General features: G+C 41.8%; 1 protein-coding gene across 1 annotated transcript in view; it reads left to right on the top strand.

Moving 5' to 3' along the window:
• Nucleotides 1-27,516, top strand: part of LOC117457591 (plakophilin-4-like) — a 43,803-nt gene that overhangs the window by 7,048 nt on the left and 9,239 nt on the right. The window contains exons 3-12 of the mRNA XM_034097750.2: nucleotides 3,429-3,541; nucleotides 4,280-4,314; nucleotides 4,874-4,984; nucleotides 6,095-6,249; nucleotides 8,179-8,632; nucleotides 13,490-13,654; nucleotides 15,225-15,420; nucleotides 15,876-16,008; nucleotides 17,507-17,720; nucleotides 23,954-24,137. Coding sequence (XP_033953641.2) covers nucleotides 3,429-3,541; nucleotides 4,280-4,314; nucleotides 4,874-4,984; nucleotides 6,095-6,249; nucleotides 8,179-8,632; nucleotides 13,490-13,654; nucleotides 15,225-15,420; nucleotides 15,876-16,008; nucleotides 17,507-17,720; nucleotides 23,954-24,137 — 1,760 coding nt within the window. The remainder of the gene's footprint in view (nucleotides 1-3,428; nucleotides 3,542-4,279; nucleotides 4,315-4,873; nucleotides 4,985-6,094; nucleotides 6,250-8,178; nucleotides 8,633-13,489; nucleotides 13,655-15,224; nucleotides 15,421-15,875; nucleotides 16,009-17,506; nucleotides 17,721-23,953; nucleotides 24,138-27,516) is intronic.

Below are 27,516 nucleotides of genomic sequence, written 5' to 3'. Positions count from 1 at the left end.
TTATATGACAGCGAGCCTTATCTGAAGATAATTGTATTCACTATTTCCCCCCGAGTTGTTATTAAAATCCACTGCGTGTTTTAACAGAATGATCTGTTCAGTTAGAACTGACACATGTAAACAGATATTTCCAGCACTTCAGTTCTTCTTTTTGTGGGAACAAGGAGCACGAGGAGGAACATTAGGTGTGAGGTTTCTGCAGGCTTTCCATCAGGGCTTTGCGAATGCTGCTCACACACATTTAATTTGCCCCTTTGTTGAAGTGCACTCCATCCGACAACATATATCTATACATGTTGTCGTCAAAATAACTCAGGAGGGATGTTCAATAACTTCACCGGCAATGATGCCAACAGCCTGTCCCGTGCATCTGTTGATGCTCTTCCTGTCATGGTTGATATTGCCTGGATGTTTTCTCTTGGCACTCGTTGATGCAGCGATTATTTTATTATTATTTTGTTTGAAAAACTGCATATTTGTCGTCACAGCAACTTGTGGTACTGCCCTTATACATTGCTGAGAAACTGCTAAACAGTTTGTCATTGGCACACTGGATATATATATATAATATATATTCAAGTCTCAAAGACTTTAATTGTCGTATGCACAACAGATACTACGTAATCGTAATTGAATTCGTAAATAATCTGCGCTGACATCGCCCAGATAGATTTTCCCAATGGAATTCGTTTTTATTTGATTATCATTGATTTATTCCATATTTTGCTTAATACAGTCTCCCACTTTAGCTCTCTTCTCTTTCACATACAAACATATCCACCCACACAAACACATGTGTACTACAAACATGCCTTTTTTCTCTTTTACTCTCTTGTTATTGTTATTGTTACTGCTGCTGATCCTTTGGTTTCTATTTGTTAGAATCTAGTTTTCACGTGTGTTGTTCTGTCTCATACATTTTAGTAGTTTGTTTAGGCACTTTTATTGCACTATAAAAACTCTGACTACAAGCTTTTCTTAACAAATAATATTGCACCAAAGGCCAATTAAAGTTGACAGAATATAGTGTATATTGTTAGTTGTGGCTTTTGACATCACGTTTTTACATAATTACATATAAAATCCAATTTATTTCTCAAGTTTACAAAATCTAATAATGTTCTTTGTTAATATATATCCGTCACAGGGGACATCAGATTAAATTATGAGTAGTGATACTTTTAAAATATACTATACAAATGGATGTATCTGATACGAGGGCGATCTGATGACTTGTAAAGATCTTGAGTGTCTTCACATTATGGTATTGGCACTTTTACTTAAAGGTGGGGTAGGTAAGTTTGAGAAACCGGCTCGAGATCGCTAGAATTTGAAAATCTGCCACTTCCTTATAGAGCCCCTCCTCCAACACACACAAGTTTGTGCCCCGATGGAAGGCTGACAGGCAGGGAGGCCATCCAATCGCCATCGATTGGTTGTACTTTTTACAGTATTACGGCTTCTACAGATGACATTTTTTTTATGGCTTTTTTGTCAAAGCACTTCAGATATTCATTGCTATCGGGATGTTAAGAGCATTCCATGGAATATAACAAAAAGTGTATCTCGAGCCGGTTTCTGAAACTTACCTACCCCACCTTTAATGAAATGATCAAACACTTCCTCCTCTAGTGGTTAAATGCAAGGCTTTCATTTATTTCGCTGAGACTACAGGTGTGAAAGTGACCTTAAAACTACCGTCGATACACAACCCTGTTTACTGTGCCACCGCAAACACATCGATCTCTTCAGACCTTTCACTTTCTCCGAGAGCTTTCCCTCGATCTCTTCAAAACAAGTTTTCTAGCTAAGCTGTGTGGTGTTTTTATATTTAGACGTTGTTCGCACACAGAGAAACCCCCCCGCGGTCTCCGTGATGACACCAGCTGTGATTCCTCGAAGATGTATGAAGCAGCTGGGAAGCCTCGGAGTTATGTAACAGAATGAAATGAGGGGACTGCCAAAACGACCAGCTATCCCACCACAAACATCTGCTCTACTGGCAAACCTTTGAGCAAGGCATGGGATCCCTACCAGCTCCTCAGGCTTTGAATAAGTAGGGCATACTTTAGTGTGGTGGTGTTTGGGTGGGATTATTGCCAAAAGGATTTAATGCATATTCTCACAGATAATACATTGTGTCTGTGCCTTATTGATTTTGGACACTGTACAAATTAATAATACGAGTTAAAACTATATATTTTTATTCTTAAATCATCAGGACATTTGGATTTTTAAGGAAGCAACAACATCTGATTCACTTTAACCTTCAGTACAAATGCTCATTCTTAAACTCCCATGGAGAAATTGCATTTGTAATGGTGGCAAAAAGATCAAATGTGTCGTGCATTTGATTTGAACCGCCGTTAAAGGTCATGCACATGTTTAAAAATGACTTTGACGGTTGCATATTATTTACTGCTCACCCTATAAGGGAGGCTGTGGCTCAGTGGGTAGAGTGCTGGACTTCAAATCAGGGGATAGCAAGTTTGATTCCCACTGCAGTCAGCATGTCGTTGTGTCTCCTGTGGGGATTGTTCACTGTACTGAGTGTATGTAAGTCGCTTTGGATAAAAGCGTCTAACAAATGTCATGTCATGTAATATGCACCAACAATGTCAGTTTTTTTTTAGATGATTGTATCTTTTCCCATCATCTCCCTTTATATAAAACCCAACTTGCACAATAATAATGCCCTGATAATGTACCATTGTTTCCAACTTGAGTTTTTTTGCTAATTGAAAAAATGCACTTCCATTGTTTCTGTTTTTTTCATCATGTTTTTTGTGTGCAGCATAATGGACTGAGCTTAAACTGAATTGCATTGTGCAGAATGACGATAATTTATGCGTTCATGCTCAGGGAGTCGTCTTGCTGGAGGGCAACATGTATTCAGTATTAAGAACACGTGTATATAACATGTGTACATGAATGCATCATATAAATGTCCAGGCAACATCTTGTGAGAAACACTGTGCTCTTTTATGTGTGAGATATAGCAAATTATACACATCAGTAAATAACTAAGGCCACTCAACAAGAAAGCACGTTTTAATGATCTGATGCTAAGCTACATTATTAGTAAGAAGTCTTTCTGTTGGTCACAATAAAAAAAGGAGCCGTTGACATTTATATATATATTTTTTTCATTTTTCTGCTCAATCCTCGAATTCTTCAAATGTGTGTAATTACATTATCTGAACTGAAGGCCATTAAAAGGTCCCGGACACAGGTTTTACATCTTAAACCCCCTTTAACAGTCTCTCAGCGTCGGTGAGAAAACCCGCCATGTCATTCAGGATAAACACAAAATGGGTTTTAGGTTTAATTCTAACTGGCATCAAATAGGGCTTATAAGGAGGCTTAAATGGCCGTGTCATGGTGAGTGTCGGCCGGTAATAATCACCGTTGTGAATGTTTTCCTGCAGGAGCTTCAGTTTGAGCGGCTGACTCGAGAGCTGGAGGAGGAGCGGCAGATTGTGGCCAGCCAGCTGGAGAGGTGCATGCTGGGAGCTGAGTCGCCAGCGGGAGACAGCAGCAGGTAAGCATGAAGCTCACGTGTCGTGCATTGAATCACAAATCATGTAGGCCTGTTATTTTCCAGCAAAATATGAATAAAATACACTCAGAAATATTTTATTTATTCAAGCATATAGCACCAAGTTGTTTGAATTAACACCACATAGTATCATACAGTTAATAAAAACATGATTTCGGATTAAAATGGAGTATTTGTATGTCATATGTTTTAAGTTATTGAGCCCTCACATTGTGTACACATCACATTGAAACACAACTACAATACCTAGTGTGCATAGGAACTATTTTATTCAATTTTAACCCTTAAAAATACGTTTGTAAGATTCAAAATTGTTTGCCATTGTTCCAGATTGTCACATAACCTTTGATTGTGGTCATACTCTTTTATATAATTGTATTACTTAACATAAATGATTGTTTTTCAGCTGCAGGTGTTATATCATATATAAATGCATGTGAGGTTATTGATATCTAACATGTCCGATCCCCATGGGGTCAACTCACTTTCATTTTGATATCAATTTGAAGGGTGAATTGAATTCGACACAATACAGACAGTCTTCATATTCATTTCACATTGAAATGTTTTCGAGGCAAGAGATTCCTTCGATAGACAGAATTCCTTTTTACATTTGAAACCTTTTTTTACCCTCCTCCTAGACTGATTGAATGTAAAGTGTTCGGCCATGACTCTGATTTGATTTGCGTCACTGCTTCCTCCTCTTCTCTCCTCCTGAAGCTCGTCCGAGAAGTCGTTTGCATGGAGATCTGCAGGTATGAGTTCTCACTTTTAACCTTTAAAGATATTCAAAGCTATTTCTAAGATGATACGGTGACCGAGAGATGACCACTTCAGGTTTCAAAACCACAAGGAATAAGATAAAGATTATACGGCTTCAAATAAGATGGGTTCCATATGATGTTGGCTGTAAGTAAAGCATTTTTCCAGATGCAGAAAGACAATTTAGCCTCAAAGGGAAGAAGGCCAGTGAAGCAAAACAAAACAATGTTTCCGCCAGAATATATGAGCTTTGAAATGGACCCATTTACTATTCTGTCACAGATCCCTCTCCTCTGTTTCCTCGGCCATTCCTCACTGTCGTCTTTCCAATAAAAACAAAAGCGCTTTTATAAAATGCTGTGTTATTTGGTGACAAAGAATCAGTACTTTTAATGTTTTTTGGGTTCTGTCTGCAAAGGTGAAAGACTTTTGCCCGTGCTATTTTGTTAGGAAACGTCCTTTTTTCAGTCTGAATTAGCTTAGAAACGTTTGTTAGAAAGTCTACCCAGGACTTGCTGTCTGTCTTTGGGCTAATGGCAGATGCTTTCACAGGTGGAGAGTTGCAGGGTGGAGTGATGGAGGCGTCTGGGTGTCCTGGGCGTCAGCTGGAGGTGGAGGAGGGTCTCTTCATGCCTGAGCCTGACCGCGCCTCGCTGCATGACAGTGAGGGTCTGTTAATGTACACACCACATAGTCTGAACCACATTTAAATACATTTAGAGAAAACCGATAGGACAAAAAACAAACGTAAAAACACGAAACAATAAAACCATACTTATAGCCATAGACTGAAAAATCTGTTTGTCTCACTCGTGGTTTCATCCTTTATTTGAAAGCATGTTCCCAGAAGAGCTTCTCATATGTTCACACCTGGGCGTGTCGCTGTCGGACATTTCTCCACTGGAGCGCGGGACACTTCGGTCCATCAGGCTTCCTCACAGCTTCTGTTAAACCAGGAAAAGAAAGGAAGCGTTGATGCAGTCAGAGCAGCTGTGCAGTTTTATGTTGCTGTTTTATCTTCTCTGAAGAACAAAAAGAAACAACTTTAAATACTATCATCAAATAGTCAAAACTCACACCACCTGTTTTGCTTTCAGTAAAGCCTGAAGCAAATCCTTTTAAACAAACATTTTTCAACCTCCTTTTATATTAGAATAAATGAAAACACTTCACCATTTGGATACTTAATTTATCCCTGGGAGAAAATGAGTTGTGTATCAGTTGCTCCATTTAAGAATTAAATTGAAATAAAAAAGAATAAATTGAATAAAATACAATACAACAAATACAAAAATAATTAAAAATAATAATATCAAAATGTTCACATTCAACAAAATTAAATATGTAAAAATGTGTATATTACAAATTATACAGTGGCGTATTTATATTAATAAAGATACTAATAGCAAAAAACATATTATTACTTGAAATATCTAGTGTAATACAGGAATGATCCTTTATCTTTATTTATATTCCACGCAGTCGAAGTGGTCTGTTAGTGTGAGCACATCCCTGTTCTCTATCCAGCAGGAGAAAGTAGGCCAGCGTTACTGAAGCGATATGCAGATTGTTCCAGGGCCAGCATAAAGGCGTGATGCAGATATGCATGTGCACGTATTTATATGCATAATGCCTTTTAACAAGTTCAAAGCCATGTGAGATAATATGCAAATCAAGAGGCTGGTATAGACTGCTGATGGGTTTGATTGCCCCTCGAAGTGCTGCGATAACAACGCAGTGTTTCCTCACCCCCTGATCTCCCCTTCCTCTCAGGCTCGGGGGGTCACTCGGCGCAGATGACCTCGTATTCAGACAGTGGTTACCAGGACAGCAGCGTGAGTTACTACAGCAACCAGAACGTGGTGCGCTCGGAGCCCCGCGCCTCGCTGTCCAGGAGCCCGAGGGCCGAGGGTCAAGCCTCTGGGCAGGTGGGTCGCATCTACTCGAGTCATTCTAATGTTGCTCTAAAAGCTGGGGTTCAAAGGTTATACCTGACCTTGGAAGGCCGTTGAGATAACAATTTCCCCACAAGATGATTTGGACTCAATTCAAGATTCAAAGGTTTTATTCTCATAAGCATAATACTGTAGTTCAATTATTGGCAAGGACATTTAAAAACCCAGGCTCCTCTAACATACAATACACTTATATAATATATATAAATACTGGTTGATTCATAAAATAGCTGTTTTGGAGATGAAATGTTGATCGCTTTGGAATAACATGGCTGAAAAGTCCTTATAATCAACCAACATATGTTCATTTCAACATTTGCACTACCATTTGTTCTGGAAAGACCCGTGTGCTGAAGCTCCAGTACAGATACTTACTGCATGTTTTATTTCTTGCATATTTCAGACTGCTGTCATCTGAAATATTTGAATAAGAATCCCTATCCCTACAACAATGGTTGCTAGTAAGGGCTCGATAATTACTGTTAGTAGCTTTTATGGATCTTTCAAATCATTAATAAATGTATTAATGTTGGACTGACATCTAAGGTGGAAATAAACAGTCCGGTCAATTGCTGATGAAGAATAAAGGACTAAAAACAGTCGCTTAATTGATCCTTGCAGCAAATGAAAAATAATGTTGAACTTCTTCAGTCACTTCAAATGGAGTGTGCTCTTCTGCTGTGAATACTATTATCCTTCCCTAAAGCAATGGCTGCTCAAGAATAAGAACAATAGCTAAAGCCTTCAAATCAAAACGAGTCGTACCTTTCAGACTGCGTCCCATTATCCTCTCTAATAATGCACGACAGGAGCAGCAGGAATGACAGATAATAGTGAGCCCATTTGAATTTCCTCCTGATGTATTCCTCACTGGATGGGCTTACATGTCTCGACTCTTAATTTCCCTGCGAGGCGTCGGAGCTTTGATGGATTAAGGCGCCACAGATCGGCATCCAGTTGCCTCCGTTTGTTATTGAGGGACATTTTACACTTGGTAATAAGCAGGGAGAAGTAGATTTGTGTTAGCATACATGTGAAATATACTGTCAAATCTTCGCAGAAATGTAATATATTTACTGGCAGAACTCAGCATACAGTATAATGAATGTAGACATTAAAACAAAAGCACACACGATCACTTACTTGGACAAATAACAAGGATAATGATGCCCTTCAGCAGTTAGCTTCCTGCCGCTAGGTGTCACATTACAGCATATTTGCAGTGCAGTGTGCAGAGCCTCATTTCAAATTCAGAAAACATATGCTTAAGTGATTAGGTTTCAACAGTGTGGATATTATACTTGACCTTTTTTGTTGTTTTGGGCCCTTTAGAGTCAATCGTAATACAAAAAAATTGCTAAAATGTAATTTGATAATGACCTTGAAGAATCTACATTAACTTCTCTACTTTAATCTGTGGTTACGCTTTGCATAACTGCCAAAGAAACATGACTATGCAGGATGCAAAAAACAGCATTCAGTTAGAGAAGTTGTTTTTGCCTAGAAGGATATATTATGCTTTGATTATGTTCTGATTATGTATCCAATAATAACATTATATTTTGCACATTTTTATATATTTTACACATATTTTATTTATTTATTGTATAGTTTTGTTCTGTAAGATTACATTCCTTTTATCATCGATTTTCCTTTTGTTTTCTGCACTGTCATAATAGTGGGTCTTAAAGCCTTTTACAGGGCTTGACATTTTATGCTTAATCGAGTGCATGCATAATTTAACGGTATTTACTCCTAGAGCATAATGACCTGTTCAAATAAAAGGGCTTCAATAAAAGCAAATGCCTGCTTACACAATATGACATTTAGAATATTCAGCTGGACAAAATACATGTACTCAAGTACTTCTTCCCCCTCTGATCATCTTCCATCCTCCCTCAGGTGTCGGGCAGGGTCTTACGGAGGATGACGTCCCTCCCCTCCAGGAGCCAGTCTCCCGGAGGGGGCGCCGTCTCCCCCTCCCGGATCTCCCTGCGGACCTCCCAGGGCAGCACCTACGACTCCCCCATCCTCTCGGAGCCCAAACCTCTGGCGGCCGTGTTCCTCGGGACCTCCATGCCGCCCTCCTGCCCCTCACCCTCCTCCCCAACCGACGCCACCCAGGCCCTGGGGGGAGTGGTGCTGGGGGTAGGTGGGGGGGGTCGCCTGGGCTCCACCCTGTCCCTGGTGGAGGGGAGGTGTCTGACGGGGTCCCCTCTGAGGTCGGGGATGACGGCGGTGCCGCAGCACTACGGATCAACGCTGCCCCGGCAGAGCCAGCCGCTGGGCTACGGGGCAGGGGACCCCTACGGCCTGTTCCAGAGGGGGGGGCTGCCGCGGCCCGACAGCCTCATTGGTCAGTACCATGCACAGGTTCAAGTTCATAGGGCTTTATTTTCATATGCACAGCTACAGAGTAGATATGCAATACAAAACCAAAGTCACAGGCTAGAAGGGGCCGCCGTATAGCTCACCTGGTACCATGGAACCAACCTGGGTCTGGATCACTTGTGACCGCTCTTCACTGATGACAAATGTCTGACATTTTCACAAGGTGATAATTGTCTTTATTCATAAAGAGGGGTAGTCTACAGGAACAACAGTGTACTTTACGAATTTCCCAAAACATTTAGATTTCTAGGAAAATATTAAAAGCAAAAACAATAGTAGCAATGACTGTAACATTAATAACAAAATAAGATCTAATTTGAATTATTATTATAATTATATTATTATTATTCCAAATATTACATTTTTTTCTTTCATCCTATTAAACATGACCCCATGTTGGGAATGTCTGCTCTACAGTCTAACAAGAAGCTCAGGTTATATTTTACATTGTTTATATTTGATATACTATTTTTCATTTTATTTTTAATTGTTGATTCTATTCCACTTTTTAAGTATTTGTATTATAATGTTGAATACACTGGTCCTGTCACAAAATAATTTCCCAATTTAGGGAAACAACTTTAGATTAAAAAAGTATCTATCTATCTATCTATCTATCTATCTATCTATCTATCTATCTATCTATCTATCTATCTATCTATCTATCTATCTATCTATCTATCTATCTATCTATCTATCTATGTCCCTCTCTCTCTCTCTCTCTCTCTCTCTCTCTCTCTCTCTCTCGCACAAAGTCAGTTGTATAAGTGTTTGATTTAACACAGCAACATTTCACGGTAAGGATATTCACACAATATCTTTGTATTCATCATTCACTTCAGTCCAGTGATTTCCCCTCTCAGCAGGACATTAAATGATACGACGTGATAAAACCTTACAGCCACATTAAACAAGAGGGAATATGAAGCATTGTTGTGCTTCTGAGGGAACTCTGGGATCTTTACAGCCTTCGTCCTTCAGTGTGTGTCTTTGTGATGGTGGTTTGATATCGTGTTACACACACACACAGGACTAATGAAAGCATATGGAGTGGAAGGTGTATTGTTTCTTATCGCCCTCTGTTCAGTGTTCTGGTTACTTTTGCATTACCTCAGTATCAAATACAATGCAATTAAAAAGAATAACAATAAGATGTTTTTTAGTGTATGTAACAATATATCCTTAGAAAAGAAGAAACCAACATATTTATTATAAAAAATGTAAGAGTCCACCTACTGCATTAACAAATAAATGTATTTAAAAGAAAGAAGAATTTAAGAGAGAAAATTCATTCAATATGTCTACCAATATTATATCAATCTTTATTTCAGAATGTACTGTAATCCTGCTAGTAATCTCTATTTTCGAATACGGTATACAGTTCAGTTTTTTGTTGTATCCTGATTACTCCCCAAGCCTGAATACATGTTTTCAGCAGCTCTTGTAAATAAACAAAGCCACACTCGACCACGATTTAATAACCTGCCCTTTGTCCAGGGGGAGCGGACTGAGCAGATCGAGTATTGGAGCAAACAACCCTTTTACCGAGCAGCAGAGTTTCCTGAATCATCCAATAAATGCGCATATTGAACAAAATAACTTTCTGCATGTGATGCTATCTCAGGGAGCTCCTTTCATGCAGTTTCCAGTCTAATCTTCTTCCAGCACGGGCAGATAATGCTGCTGGGTTTGATAACATTTAATTTGATGCACGCCAGTATGAAAATAAGGGATGTCATCTTTCACAAGGTGCATGTGTTTGAAGTAATCTTGCGGGGGGATTGATCAGTGGAGGGAAACAAAAGAAATACAGTGGATCACAGCTGCCTGATGCAAGTGCTTCCTCTTGAGTTTCTCTCTCACGCACCGTTTAGCAAATTGATGTCCGTGAGAACAAACCGTGTTAGTATCTATCGGTTTGTAACGAAGCAATCGATGGATAGTTGCCGTCACGGTCTTACAACTTCATACTCGGTAAATCGACAGTAGATAGCCAATAGCACACAGACAGTGAGCTAATGCTAAGTAGCCTGCTTTAGCTTTCACTTGATTTATAAAGTTGAAATAAATGCAAACATAAGCTAAATTATATCATTGTTAAAGCGCAGTTAGTGTTAATAAAAAGTCATGTTGTACCGGAGGAAGGACATGGCATTGTAATGTGTGGCTTTCTATGTAATAATTACGAGAGAATACCTCATTATTATTGAGAAGAAAAACTCATTATGTAAGACATAAACATCATAATGACAAGAGACCTCATTCTTACAAGATAAAAGGGGGTGCACTGTGTCATAAGGGTTTAAGATGTCAGCTATGTTGCCACTAAACAACATTTCATATACTTTATTCTGATTTTTCCACATTGTATTCAGAGGGTTACACATTAGCTTATCTTATTTATTTTCTGAATATAATACCACACCATTTCTTCCTTTAAGTTATTATTTTAGTTAATCCATCCATAATTAAAAATGTCAAATGTTCTGGTTTAAGGATATACTATTTATGAAGTACAGCACACATGCTCGCATAGTGAATACAAAACGAGCTGAGAAACTTGAACAGGATTATTTCTGTTCATTGAGTCAGTTACAAACACATACGGAGCGAATTACAAACCAAAACTATTTATATTCATCATTCTCCCGAGGAAGGCATGACCTTTCTCCTGCAGAGCAACGTCAGAAACATAACCCCCCCCCCCCCCCCCCCCCCGACACTTTGCTGTGTAGCCGCTGGAGGATTGACTTTTTGTTGCGCTGCTGATGCTGCAGCAGATGTATTCCTGCATCCTGCCCACTGTCACTTCCCTAAGCCGCTCCCACTGACCCATATAGGGGTGTTTCCATCACAAAGCCCATGTGCAGCATCAGCATGTGATTATCAGCTGACTGCTTTATGATGCTGTTTTAATTTAGTCCATTTTCATTTGATGATGATGATGATGATGATGATGATGATGATGATGAGTGTGTGTGGACATCATCGATGTGTAGAGGCCCTACTTTGTGTGTGTGTGTGTGTAAGTAGATGGATGGTTGTGTGTGGGAGGCAGAGTCAGTGAACTGAATACAATGCCTCCCATTCTCCCGTGAGTGATTTTCATCCTGCGGCGCTGCTAAGTGGCCTAATATGTCGCCTAAATCCTTATTCCTAGTTATCCTACTGATCCAACATAATCCCAGATTACAGCAGGGAGATAAGCAAAAAAATGGATTTACAAGATTAGGCTATTACCGATCACTCGTAGCTGAGGTAGTGAAACCTGGTGAGAAACACAACGTCAGCTGCCTGTGACATGATCTCTTTTCTTCTTCTGTGAAATCAGTTGGAAAGTTGCAAAGTCACTGATGTGGTTTTCATGTATGAGGCAGGGAAGATATTACGTTGATGTCGTGTAGTAGTGCAATGCATCTCAGTGGGGTGTGGAGGAATTGTGTATAGTTTAACATAAACAAAAAAAAATATGATGTAAATTTGCTTTGAAAATATATATTTTTTTAAATGTATTGAGAGTTGTAACAGCTGTGCATAAAAAAACAGACACATTTTAAACTAAAAGTAATGTAAAAACTGTTAGAAACGAGTGACTAAATACACGCTTAAAATTGTAAGCAAAAAGTAATAATTCAAATATTCCTCTTATAATAATGAAGTTCGCTAATAGTGGTGGATAAATGGTTAAAACGTCCTCTATTCAAAGCTAATAATATCTGTAAAACATCTTCTTTTATATTTAATAGTGTTAACATCCAGTTTGTATTAAATCAAGAGAAGGTTGTGAACCTCTGTAGTCGAGGAATATTTCTATTCAAACCTTTACGATTCATAATCCATCTTTTCAGGGTTTTAGTGTCTTACGCCTCCTCTGATCGGAAGGTCATATTTTGGTATCGCCCGCTGGTGAAAACCCTTCAGAGAGAAATAGGCCGAGGTCCAGATTCAACAAGACGTGTCTCAACCAGTTCACGCTTTACTTCCCTTTTAAAGGAATGTGCTTTGCAATAAGACCAGTGTCCTGCTGCAGAAGCAAGTAGCTGTTCATCAGTAGCTCTAAGTGCACATTGTGCCCCCCCCCTCGTGCCCTAAAGCCTCTCTGTAATTGGAGCGCTCTTTGAAGCGATCCACTCAGAGATCGGAGGATGGAGAAACCCTCTGCTCCGCTTGTCTGACTTGCTGATGATGCCTGCGTTCGCTTCAGAAGCACAGCAGCAGTCGGGATGAGTTATGAAATACAGTCTCCATCTGCATGGCCTCACCTCGCGCCGAGTAATGAGGCGTCACATGCCTTTTGTGTGACAGGCAGGAAGAGGTTTTGTTCCGCTGTTGCTGATATGACGCAGCTTTTTCTCCTTTTGCTGTAAGTGAAGTATTTGATCATTCCAGCAAATACTTAACATTTATTTTAACTGTTAACAATAGCTTCTGATCAGTCTCTATATATTGGCCGGAGACAGACCATTTGTGTTGCTTTTTGAGAGGAAGAACAAGCAGAAACGTGATATTCTAGTCTTTGATATTGTTCTGATCTTATTCATGTTTGCAGCATACAGTAAAGTGTTGTGTCCTTTGATTTACTGTAGATTGGAGTTATAAAATACTCTTCTTGCACTATATTTCTATTTCTGTTAACTTGCACATTCTCTTGCACTATTGTATCTGTTTAATTAGTTTACGGCCTATGTATTCATGTTGCATTGTTGGAGGAGCCTGTGACTTAAGTTCTTCATCTACACTGTAGCTACTGTGCACATGACAATAAAACCTTGCATCTTGAATCTTAAAATAAAGTTTGACCTTTTGACCTTTGACCCTACAGGGCTCCACAGCTCGTACGTGGGTCACGCAGGGCAGATAGATCCGGAGCTGAGGGCGGTGTTATCTCCGGATTGCCACATGACGCCCGTTTTCGATGAGCGCTCCTTCCACAGCCCCCTGTACCACAGCCCCTCCCACGACCCCTCCCTCTACAGGGTCAACACAGGTACTGCAGCACTACGGAGAGATGCAGTGATTACGTATTTGTGTAGGCCGACTTAGAAGCTAGCATCGCAAGGGCTCCCTCGACATAGAGCATTTTGTGTGTATAGCAGGGGGTTAGTGTAAGACAGGGGTGTCAAACTCAATTTTATCGCGGGCCACATCAGCATTATGGTTGCACTCAAAGGGCCGGTTGTAACTTTAAGACTATATAAAAATACATATATAAATATATCATATAAATAAAATAATGTATTATATATTACATCATTGCCTCTGCATTGGATTATCATCGGATAGGGTAATAACTTCATACTTAACTACGTCTGAAAGCAGAAGTCTTTTCAGTGCGTATGTCCCAAAATGATTTAAAAAGAAAAGCCAAATTCTGGAGAAAAAAGAAATAGAAGTGACATTTTGAAATAAAAATCTAATTCTGAGAAAAAGGAATTCTATGAAAAAATGTATATTTTGAAGAAAAAAAGGCAAATTCTGAGAAAAAAGTCATATTTGAGATGCATTGTGGGACATGTAGTTTATGGGCAACGTGCTACTGTAGCATGTAACCGTATAATAAACATATTATTTTCTTTGCAAGCTCTTGTGGGGCCACATAAAATGAAGTCGCGGGCCGAATGTGGCCCCCGGGCCTTGAGTTTGACACCCCTGGTGTAAGAGATCAGACATTTAAACAAAAAATTAGATATGATTTTTGAAATTGGCTTTCCTACTTTACAGCTCTATTTTGGACTAATATTAGCTAACATTTTAAATTAAATAGTAACTGCTTCGTCTCAATGTATTTAGTTTATTTTAATTTTTTTTATTTGCATTTTACGAAATTATTCGCAAAGCATACATAACAAAATAAACACATATAGGTCCATCAATTAACAACATTTTTAATGATTTTTGAAACTGGCTTTCATACTTTGCAGCACTATCTTGGTCTAATAGTAGCCAAAACAACTTGATTTTACGAGTATAAGCTATCCTTACAGTAGGAAAACTATAAAATACAAACAGAAGTTGAGCAGCAGGTGTGATGATGACATTAATGCTATTGCTCACTAATCCTCCAAATAACTCACTATCAAAACTTTAAACAACGTATTTTCACATCAGCGTCCCCCTCAGGTGCCCCGGTCCCCAGGTTGAGAAACCCGGCTAACTTTCATATCTGCTCTGAAGATTATTCCTCTAAAAATCAGCGAGTGAAATCTGGGTCTGCCGGCACAGGAACTGTTGTTGTTATGGCTCCCCGAGGTCACAACTTAATTATGCAGAAAGCTTTCATGTGCTTCTTAATTGAAGCCTTTGCAGAGGGATGCAAAGCGGAAAGCTCTGCGGAGTTTCGATAGTGGAGGATCTAAGGAGCCATTTTAGTTTCGTTTAGCTGAGAGACTGTGAGACAGCCGGACGCTTTCAAACGCCTCTTTTAGGCTCTTATGTAACTCATATGTGACCTTGGATGCATACTATCTAAATGCTGCTGTTTTGAACTCAGAGAAATCACAACCTGTGTCAAATGTGTTTCAAATCCAGCTCTGTTTCTCCCCCCTTTCTCCCCTCAGGTTTGGCGACCCTCCCCCGGGCCTCGAGCCACTGCGGCGGCACGCTGCCGTTCCAAAGAAGCAGCTTCGGGCTGAGCACCTCCGCTCTGTACGTGGACCCCTACCGGGAGCCCATCTTCTCCCACCGCCACTCTGGGCTCATTGAGCGGGGGGCCACGCGCACCCCCTCCCTCGAGAGCATCCACAAGGACCCCAGGTACTCACTTCAGAAGAGTCAAGATACACAGTATGCATTTAAGACCATCATAGTATCAGAAGTCATTTAAACTTTTAAAAGTAAATTACAAACCGATCTTTTTCATTTTAATTTGTTTGTAGTATCACTTTGTTATTGTCATTTTCTGTCATACTCTGTAAAGCTCTTTGGGCTGCGTCAAGCATGAAAGGTGCTATATAAAGTTTATTATTATTATGACAATAAATAAATAAATTTAGTTTTTTAACTTTTTTGTCATCCATGTTTTTGCAAAAATGCATTATTATTTACATATGTTTTTTCATCAGAGTTGTTTGCTTATTTAGTGATTACACTTCAAATGAAATAGTAACTTCTCCGCCCCAGTGTATTTAGTTCAACCTGCATCTACCAGCTGCTGCTTGGTGACACTTCCTGGTGGAAAAAGGAGACCAAGTGTACGTTTTTCCCCTCAGGGAGTTTGCCTGGCGTGACCCCGAGCTGCTGGAGGTCATCCACATGCTGCAGCACCACTTCCCCTCGGTGCAGGCCAACGCCGCCGCTTACCTGCAGCACCTGTGCTACGGAGACAACCGGGTGAAGGTGGAGGTGAGGGGACAGGGACACGTGACTCAGTCCCCAGGTGGAGGAAGGAGCTGCTGTCAGCCTTCACTCCTTTTAAAGGCAGATTTAAAATGCATGCAGATAAAACAAGGACTTATTTCACACATGTAGGTGAAGATAAGATAAGGTTTTTTCGGACACAAGAGTATGGTAATAAAAGGCATATAAAAGCTTCAAAATCTCAAAGTAGAAAAGCGAAGAACTCAAAAGTAAAATACACACATGTTTACAGTGAAAAATCTAAACGGTCAAATAAACCCTATAAAGAGCCAGATGTAAAAGTAGGATATTATTTAGTGATTAACTTTTGATTGATTTAATTCTCATTGCTACAAGTGTTGCTCATTTACATTGCCTCATATCTCTCATCGTGTCTCTCTTTCTTAGAGTTTATTCTAAGGGTTTCATATTTAGTTTTTCTCTGCTGCCAAACTCTGAGCCAAAGCGCCATCTGCTCCAATAAAACTTTAGGTAGCGTCGGTGCCAAATGTGCCGCCGCTCGCTCTCTCTGTGCTCCGCTTCCCGGGCAATAAATAACTCCAGCTCAACGGCAGGAGACGCTTCAGTGCCGCTTGGTCCGTTCGGTGACGAGCTTTTAATTATCCTTTGGAGCAGCCTGGAAGCTCGCCTGCTCATTTAGCCAGAAACAAGTGCTTTCTGTGGCAGATTGAACACAGAATCAGAGGGGGGGGGGGGGGAGTCTGCTGCTCTCCTGAGACGCCTGTATCTAGAGATGACACAAGCACCGTTTCAAACATGCCACAGGGGGGATTTAGCATGGTGCAGCCCCACTTTTACATCAACCATATGTATACTACTACTAGTTTACTGCTGTATACAAGTGTGGTGTATTTGAAACTTCATCGCTGTATGTGTTATAATAAATACACTGTATATTGTTGCACAATGTGCCATTTCTATTAGTATTATTATCATCATGATTATTATTATTATTATTATTTTATTTCTAATTGTTACTATTATCTATATTTTTACTTCATTTTAACTCCATATTTAGATCACTACTTATGTTTGAATATATATATATATTTTTTTTGCACAGTTGCTTTAACATGTTATGATTTTAGAAATACTTCTATTCTATATTTAGTTTTTTAGCTTTTTTTATTTATTTAGATTTTAAGTGGAACACATGTAAAAAAAAGAAAAGAAATTCCCCCGGGATAAATGTAGTACTAATAAGTACTATATATTATTTCTGATTCTACTTCAATTCTTACTGTTTGGTGAAAGCTTTATCAAAGTGCTAAAATAGTTTGGTGTTTCTTTTTATCCGAGATTTTTAAAGAGGCTGTTGTTATTTTTGACTGACTGCATCACCACGATGAAAATAAATAAGTATGACACTTCTCCATCCCTGCAGCGAGGCGGAACACACTCGCAGCTGCTCTTAATTTGCTTAATGAATCCGTGTTGTCGATTGTACTTTGTGTATGACTCCTCTCTGACTGCCCCTCTGCAGGTGTGTCAGATGGGGGGGATCCAGCACCTGGTGGACCTGCTGGATCACAAGCTGACGGAGGTCCAGAAGAGCTCCTGCGGGGCCCTGAGGAACCTGGTGTACGGGAAGGCCACGGACAACAACAAGGTGGCGCTGAGGAACTGCGGGGGGGTGCCTGCCCTGCTGCGCCTCCTCAGGAAGACCACCGACAACGAGGTCCGCGAACTCGTCACTGGTACGTCCAGGTGTGATCGGAAGGGATTTCTCGTGCACTGACACAATGTTTAGCTTCAGTGTTTCTCACCAACATGCATTGTGGGTATCCTTGACAGGTTAGAAACATTTGCAAAGGAGATTTCTTTAAATATTATGACTTGCTAGCGATCTTTTTTAATGCATTAGTGCCACACTTTTTCCCCTGAGGGCCATACAGTATAGTATAGTTATAAGTTAGCAAAATCAATCAAATGTAGGTAGATGATTCTTGATAATTGAATATGCTTAAAGGTTTGATTATTTTCATTTTGTTACAAAAAATGCTGGTAACTAAGATTTGTTAGAAAATGTTTTCAACTTGAATTGACTGAATGTATTCAAACATTGGGCTTATTAACACATGATACTGTGAAATATATTTCTACTTATGAAACGGACAAGTCAAATCAAGCAATCTGATTGGTTCTTAGCCGTGATATAATGAGCGTATATCACGGGTAGAATTGTAGTTACTTTTCACAACAAGTCAGTATCCCTCCGCGTCTGAGAAAAGCTACAACCGTTACAACTGTTACATTACGTCCGTTACGAAACTAACTAACTAACAAAGCTTAAGAAAAGCTTTGTGTCGGGCCAAACCACGCTGTGACCATATGACCAACGACCATATACCACGGCCTGTCGTGAGCTATTGCTTGAATATATATTTAAGAAGAACATTACACATTTCAGATGTGTGCCATGTTCCATTATACTTTTAGAAGTAACCAATCAAAAATAGACCTATAGGGACACAGTTGGCCCCCGGACCATAGTGTGGACACCCCTGCATTAGTGGATGCTTCTCTGTGTTTCTTGGCTTGCTTCCGCCATCAGCTGTTTTGCTAAATTAACCCACAAAAAAACTGAATTCAGCGTGTCAGAAAAAAAAAGAAAGCAAAAGAACGAATGAATGAAATAGAAGTCATAACACTTCACTCAAGACACTTTGAGGCAGTTTAACCCTCTGATGTCTTATGTGAAATGCAATCTAAATGAGCAATGAACTGTATGCAAATGTTATTTTGATATACATATTCTAATGTGTTTAACCAAGAAAGATGGGTGAAAATGTGGAGTAAGTAATCTCTTCATAACATCTGAAAATGATGTCACCAGTGTTGGGTTTAGGTCTGTTATTCGAATGAGCATCCATACTCACCATAACATTCAACATTGGAGCCCCGCTGTGGTGTGTGTGTGTGTGTGTGTGTTTCTGTGTGTGGGCATTCGCCTGCCTGTCTGCTGGCCGGAGTGTGTGTGTCTGTGTCTGACTGGCTGGCAGCGTGTGTGTGGGCTGCTTTGTGGGAGGTGAGAGCGACAGCGGCTCAAACACTCAGCGGTCGGTGTTGACGGAACAGATGCTAAGATAACGTGCTTTGGAAACAGCTCTGCAGCCACCCACACACACACACACACACACACACACACACACACACACACACACACACACACACACACACACACACACACACACACACACACACACACACACACACACACACACACACACACACACCCCCCAACACGTTCTCACTCCCATCCCGTCACATATTGACGGACGGTCACACACACACATTTGAATAAATTATATTACATGAGACAGGGAATCAAATATATCGGGGCTAAGCAGCACAGAACACGTAGGGGAACACACAGCACCTCCTCTCCACACGGCTCAGCAGCCAATAGCAGCTGAAACAGAGCAATATTTGGCCATTTGTTTGGCTTTTCTCTTTCACATTCCAGCAATTCTCAGACCAGTCATGGTGCATTTATATACATGGCCAAGACTTCCGAATATAAGTATGCTATATCTACACTTGTACCCAAAGCTGGTTATCACATCGAGCAGTGGTTGGTAGTTGATATACTTGTCCTGGAAAGCCTGGTCCATGTACCGGTCAAAGGCACAGCCTGCTTCTAATATTAGCACCTCCCTGCGGTGTCAACAGAAACAACATCAGGTGTATTTGGGATGTGAGCAAAGACATCGTTGGTAAAACCAAACCATGCTGGTAGCACTCTAGCGTGCTTGTACATTGCTGCGCTAGATGGTAAGATGTTTCGTACCGCATCAGACTCAATGTCCACAATACGCTCATGACGGCGATGTACAGGCGTCTCTATGCATTACATCCATTTGTTATGTGTGCAGTGGATTCTAGGTGTTGTTGTGAATCCTGATGGTTTAAACAGGATGGAGTGTGGATGCGAGGGTACCAGGTGGACAGAGTGTACTCAGTGGGTAATACCTGCAGTCTTGCTCTGATGGTAAATGTCAGAACATCCTCACCGACAGCGGCGTTCTTAAACACTGAGTGTGAGACTGAGTGGTCAGCAAACCCCAAACAGGCTCTCCCTGCAGTCTGAGTCCACACGGTGCTGCCTGACCTCAGACGGCCCGTGCTGAGCAGAACCCTCCCTGCAGTCTGAGTCCACACCGGTGCTGCCTGACCTCAGACGGCTTCATGCTGAGCAGAACCCTCCCTGCAGAGTCTCTGTGCAGCTCCACAGGCTCTTCCTGAGGTGTTGTGATGTCGGCCTTCACAACCACACTGGGGTCAGTGATCCGTTCATCAGAGACGGGACTTCAGTCTGTGTGTTGAGTCGTGTCCATTTCAGCTGGACTCCAGTCCGATTGCAGAGGTCATTGAGATCTGGCCCGTCAGACCAGACCCAAAGCCCCTGGCCTGAGAGTCCAGTTTCCCAGAGTCTTTCCTCCTGAAGCCGAGGAAGTTGTTCTGGTCTGCGCTGGCCAGGGGGATCTTCCTTCTCCTGGCCATTTCTCTTACGGTGACATCATCATTGTTAAGCATGTGGATCAGGTGGGCTAGCCTGGTGGCTATGTAGGTCCACTCGACATTGGGGACTCCCAGCCCCCCCTCTCCACATGGGAGAAAGATGATGCCCCGTGTGGAGTGTGTGTTGAGGCCCACCCACTTTCTGACCAGCTGGACAGTTTTGTTTGTCATTTCTCTCAGTGCCTTGAGAGGGATGTGTCCATTGGCAAAGAGATGTTGAATTGTAGCCAAAGCCACCTCTCTCACAGCCTGGAACTTCATGAGGACGGGGAGGGGGACAAGTCAATCAGGTGGAGACGATGGAGAAACTCTGTAGTGAGCTCCTCGACCTGCTCCCCCCACTCGCCAGCGATGTTGAACCTGTGGCCAAGGTCTGGGTCGGTCTCATCACGGGAATACAGCTTAATGGGTCGGCCCATTACGAGAAAGGAGGAGGGCTTGTCGTTCTTGGCCTTATCCCAGCGGTCGCCTCCACTGCGGCGCTCATGGAGTACGGCACACTTAGCTTGCTTCACCTCCAGCCCCAACCATTGGAGGAACTCATCAGTGCGCGCCAGCATGTCAGTGATGACATCCTCTTGTCGTGATGACACCTGCACGTCGTCAGCGTATCCCTGAACAGGATTTGGGGATTTGACATGCAGCGGAGCGCACTGGTAAATCCACTTCATCCATTGGCTGAGTGCTAGGATGAAGTTCACGGCACTCCAGGGACAGCCAGTGTTTATTCCCACCTTCAGTGCAATGGGCTCTGTGAGCGGCTGCCCACAGACAGCCTGGAGGAATGAACCTTGGTACACTTTGGATACAATATTCACAAAAGGCTGAGGCAGGTGTATTTCCTCTGATGCTTGGAGCATCACCTCATGGGAGAGCGAACCAAACGCGTCTCTAAAGTCCAAAAACACTGTGGAGAATTTAGATGATCCATGTTTGAAATCATCTATTCCGGTTTTTAAGCAAAACGTTCATTCCCTGTCTGTTGATATACGCTTTCTGACGGGGGGAGAGAATCCCTGTGCCCACCAGCCAGGGTCAGATGCGGGTGAGTAGGCACTTCATAAAGACTTTGTATATAGTGGGCAATAGTGAAATGTCACGCCAAGTGGAAGGATCATCTGGGACATTTTCCTTTTTTGGTATCCTGTGAATGAGGGCCCTTTCCACGAAGCAGGCACCTTCTCATTGATCAGGCAGGCATTGAAGATGTGTGTGAGTGTCTGTGTCGACGTGGGCCTGGTAGCTCTCAGCGTCTCATAGAGGACCCCATCAGATCCACTAGCCTTGTTATTAGGAAGAGAAGCCAGAACTGCATCCACCTCCTCTGTTGTAAAGTCCTGGGTATCTGGGAAATAGCCTGGCTCTATTCTGTCAATGAAATTGTACCAAGGGGGCGTGGCCAGGGGAGTAGCCCTCGGCACAGTTTGACATTTGGCTTTATAGTAGTCATACACATTGGCTGTATCACTAACAGTGGGCGGGGTTTCCGGAAAACAGCTGTTATTTAAAATGATATCGATTGCCTTTGATTTGCGGTGTTGCCAGAGATATGCCAGCTTGTTCCTGGAAACGTTCCTTTGCTGCCGTTGTGTCTCTGTCCCGGCGGCCCGCAGCTGGTTGTATTCTCTCACGGATGAAGCGACGCTGCATTTCCAAGGTGTCAGCGAGTCAGCTGTAAGGTCCACCGGGCAGTCGGCAGAAAGAGGGAATTTCTTCAGGATTCTGGCGACATATTTCAGAAGCTGGAATCCGTAGGGACGCGAGTTTCGTTGCGTCGCGGAGAATATTCCATTAATGAAAAACGCGCTGGTCAGGATTGTCACCAGTCTGCCCCACTTCTCTGCGCCTCCGAGAGTAACAGCAAAGTTAGATCTTACCTGGAGCAGTTTTGTGTCCAGTGTCCCCCTGTACGCTCTTTCATCTCTCTGGAAAGTAGTCCACTCACAATCTGACAATAATCGCACATATTGCTCGAAGTCTACACGAACATCTCCGGCCGGTGTTGGGCTTGGGTCGCAGACGTTCAGGCGTTGTTGTAGACCCGCCCGCTGTTCAGGGCTTGTTTAAAGGCCAATCTCAGCGTGGTAACGAGACACATTGTGTACCAAAAGCGTCCAGTGCATCCTATATCCCCACTGCAATAACGATGGCAGTTACAACGTGAGTTTAGATGTTAAAAAAGGTGAGCGAGTTCCTCTCACCACTCATGCGTGGCCGCCATGACACACACACACACACACACACACACACACACACACACACACACACACACACACACACACACACACACACACACACACACACACACACACACACACACACACACACACACACACACACACACACACACACACACACACACACACACACACACACACACACACACACACACACACACACACACACACACACACACACACACACCATGTATACATCACTTCAGGGGACATTACATTGACTTACATGCATTTCCTAGAGACTTATCCTAACCTTAACCATAACCAACACATGCCTAACCCTAACCCTAATCCTAACCCTTACCCTAATCCTAATCCTAAACCTAACCAAGTCTTCACCCTAAAATTAATGATCCCCCTTATGGGGACCTCCAATTTGTCCCCATAAGGGAGGCGAGTCCCCACACATGACTATGTAAAACAGATTTAGGTCCCCACAAGTATAGTAATGCTAGTCCACACACACACACACACACACACACACACGCACACGCACACGCACACACACTGCTTAATATCAGCTGATACACACCTCATATTCTGTTGCAGGACGACCCTACATTAACTACTCTGTTGAATGTTACAAAGATATCAGTTACGAAAGAATGGTACTCTGATTTGTTTTAGAAGAAGAAAAAGAGCAAATGTTCAAAGGGGCTATTTGCTTTATTATAAAAACTATTTTCAGAAAAGTAGTTTTTTATACATAAGACCGAACATACATTACATCACAAGAAAGCAGATGTGGGAAGTAATAAGTACATTTACTCAAGTACTGTACTCAAGTACAATTTTGAGATATTTCTACTTTACTTGAGCATCTCTATTTTATGCTACTTTGTACTCTACTAAAAACGTTACATTCAAACTAGCTGCACCTTCACCAGCTTTGAGAACACTTTCATGATCAATCATTATAAAACACATCTATTATTCTGAAGTGGACCAATCTGCACAACGACTACTTTTACTGTCGCTACTTTAAGTATATTTAGATGATAATACTTTTCTACTTTTACTTGAGGAACATTTTGAATGCAGGACTTTTAGTGTAACAGAGTATTCCTACACTCTGGTACTTTGTAGTAGACTTACCACCATCCATACTTGTTCTCCTGTTTTCAGTGTTTGTGCTTCAGGAAGCTTACATCTCTAACCCCCCCCCCCCCCAGGCGTGCTGTGGAACCTCTCCTCGTGTGACGCCGTGAAGATGACGATCATCCGGGACGCTCTGAGCACGCTCACCAACACCGTGGTCATCCCCCACTCGGGCTGGAGCAGCCTCTCCCACCGCGACGAACACAAAGTCAAGTTCCAGTCCTCGCTGCTGCTGCGCAACACCACCGGCTGCCTGAGGTGAGCAGCCAATCACACGCACTCCTGCTGAAGGTGTTGCACTACATCTATTCTATTGGTTTCAACACACACACAAAGATCCTCCATGGTGTGTACGCCTAGTTATCAGCACTGCTTCACATTTAAAAGCCCCAACAGTAAACTGATCCTTTCTAAATTAAAATATATATTAGAGGATGACTTTTGGGTTTGTTGGTGTTCCACGCTGCCTGAATCACAGCCACGTATTCTTTAAAGAGAGGCTCTGTTATCTGTCGTTGCAGGAATTCAATCGTGATTATCTTTGAACACATGGTTTGTAGAAGCAAATAACAGCGACGTCATATCAGTTAAACATCAAAGCCTAGGATAATGATTCATCCATTTTACACCCATAAAAAAGCAGCTGAATATAAAGCCAGGCGGCTTTGGCTCATTAAACGGCGTCCTTTAGAATAGAAAGTAATTGAAACCCAGATTATTCAGCAGCTTAACACATTGCATATTTCTTATTTTGCAATACCAAATACATTTGATACATATTGCTCTGATATTTATCTTATTCAACCCTCAAACGACACACTTTGCAGCAACACAACCGTCATGACCTTAAAGGTCCCATGACATGGCCATTTCTACTGATCATGATTCCATTGTTGAGCTCGACTAGAATACATTTACTTTGTTCAATGTTCCCAACTCACACTGGTTTCTCACAGCATCTCTGTAAAGCATGTGTATTCACTCTCTGTCCTACACGGCTTGTTGGAGCTCCGGCCCCCCCCCCGTGAGCCCAGTGGCCGTCTGCGAGACAGCGAGACACAGCGAAACCCAGCCCGAAACCAGCCCGAACACACACACACCCGTAGCCTGGTTGGGTGTTTGTGTGTGTGCTCACACACAGACTCCCAGCCTCGCCGCGTCCCGCCGTCTCAGGGAGGAGAAATCGGTGGAGCTGCAGCTGAGAAAAGATTGAGTGTGTGTGTGTGTGTGAGGAAGTCCGCGGATTGGTCCAAATGTAACGGCTCCGTGGACGTAACGTAACGGCTCCACGGATTAGTCCATTTGGGTACGGGCACGTCACTGTACCCAGGAAGAAAAAGAGAAATGTCCAACGAGGCGTTCTGGGGCAGCAGACAGGTCTTCTCTGTGTTAGAGTCTTACTCGCTACAGGGTGTACTCTAAGGGTTTGTTCTGCCGACCGTTTACATGCAGAAGAACCTTCATAACACAAGGGGACGGGTCAGAACCAGAAAAGCATGACATGGGACCTTTAATCCTCTAACGACCCACTTTGCAGCTACACAACCATCATGATTTTAACTATGGATATTGTCAGCTTTAATAATTAATCTGCCTACTATATGAATTATTTGGTCAATAAAATGTCGCAGATGGAAGCAGATTTCCAAACCCCCCTTCCTACAGTGTAGCCCTCACCCTGCCCTCCTATGATGAGAGGAGCAGGGTGGTGGGTCCTCCCTCCCCTTCAAAGCCTGATAGGGATGTGTGTGTACAAAACGCTGCAAACTGATATCTGCTGGGTCCAGGCTCAAAGGCGTATGGCACTCTCAACTCTTTCCAGGACATGCCGGGGCCCTGCCTGCCAGTAGCTTTGGCGATATCTGTGTTGATAGGTAATAGATTAAGAGCGGTGAATCATCTTAGATACAGGAAGCGATAAAACGTTTGTGTGAGTTTATCTAATTTAGCAGTGATTCCATGTCAGCCACAGCTTGTTACAAAAAACCTGACTGATAGTGTGTTTAACAAACTTAAACTAGCTTTATTAAATGTCAGGTCTTTGGCAGGAAAAACATTTTTAATCAATGATTTTATCACTGAGCACAATCTCGGTTTTATGTTTTTAACAGAAACTTGGATTGAACAAAATGACAGTGCAGCTGTACTTATCGAATCAACCCCTCCCAACTTTAGTTTTATGAGTCAGGAAAGAATGCATAAGAAAGGGGGTGGAGTTGCTATTCTGTTCAATGATTCCATTCAATGCAGGAAGACATCTTATGGGAACTTTGCTTCTTTTGAATATGTGGCCCTTCAGCTGAAATGCTCCTCTCGAGCTCTGTTCCTAAATATCTATAGACCACCCAAATACTGTGCAAGCTTTTTTGATGACCTTACTGAACTGCTGTCTATAGTGTGTATTGACTTTGACCGTCTAGTCATTGTTGGTGATTTTAACAACCATGTTGACAACCCCCAGGACAGAGGGGAAAAAGAACTGTTTTGTGTTCTTGATAGCTATGGACTGACTCAGCATGTGACGGAGCCCACGCACAATAAGGGGCACACTCTGGACTTAATTATCTCAAAGGGTCTGAATATCTCTAAGGTTGTGGTGACTGATGTTGCACTCTCTGATCATTCCTGTGTTTTCTTTGAGAGCTCTATTTCTGTTCACACAAGTGTTCAAAAAGAGATAACCACAAAGCGATGTTTAACTGAAAATACTAGGGAAATGTTTACTCAGAATTTTTCTTCCACACTTGCCCCTGCTAACATCTCAGCAAATGAGCTAGTAGATCATTTTAATTCAAAAATTAAAAATGTTATAGATGCCATTGCTCCAACTAAGGTAAAGGAAGTGACTGGGAAGAAAATATCTCCATGGAGAAAGGCCATGACCGTTAAAACAGAAAAAAGAGAATGTCGAAAAGCTGAACGCAGGTGGCGAAAAACAAATCTCCAGGTTCACTTTGACATTTATAAAGAGAGACTTGGCCTTTATAATTTGGAATTGAAAAACGCACGACAATCATTCTTCTCTGACATCATTACCAAAAACAAAAACAACGCACGTGCCTTGTTTGCTACCGTCGACAGACTAACTAACCCCCCAGTGTCAGTAGCCTCTGGATTTCTATCCACCAGGTCGTACAATGATTTTGCCTTCTTCTTCACTGACAAAATTCAGAAAATCAGACAAGCAGTCAGTGCCTCTGCATCAGGAACAGCAAATGTGTTGTCTCTGTGTCCACTTAACATCAATTCAGACATCATGACACAATTCCATCAGATTAATGATAAAAACCTAGAGGACATTATACAACTTCTGAAATCCTCCTCCTGCTGCCTTGATATTATTCCAACAGGATTTTTCAAAGATGTTTTTCGTTGCATGGCCTCAGAACTACTTCATATAGTAAACAAATCTCTTCACTCAGGTATTTTTCCACAGGCCCTGAAAACTGCAGTCATTAAACCGCTCTTAAAAAATAATAATCTAGATGCTTCAGTAATGAACAATTACAGGCCCATATCAAACCTGCCTCTACCTCTAGGTAAGATCATTGAAAAAGTTGTTTTTCAACAGTTGAGTAATTTCTTGCATTTAAATAACTGTTTCGATGTGTTCCAGTCAGGCTTTCGTCCAAACCAC

The sequence above is a fragment of the Pseudochaenichthys georgianus genome, chromosome 2 (genome assembly GCF_902827115.2).
Source record: "Pseudochaenichthys georgianus chromosome 2, fPseGeo1.2, whole genome shotgun sequence".
Lineage (NCBI taxonomy): Eukaryota > Metazoa > Chordata > Actinopteri > Perciformes > Channichthyidae > Pseudochaenichthys > Pseudochaenichthys georgianus.
Note: the sequence above shows the minus strand (reverse complement) of the source record. Positions and strands in the feature narration are given on the sequence as shown.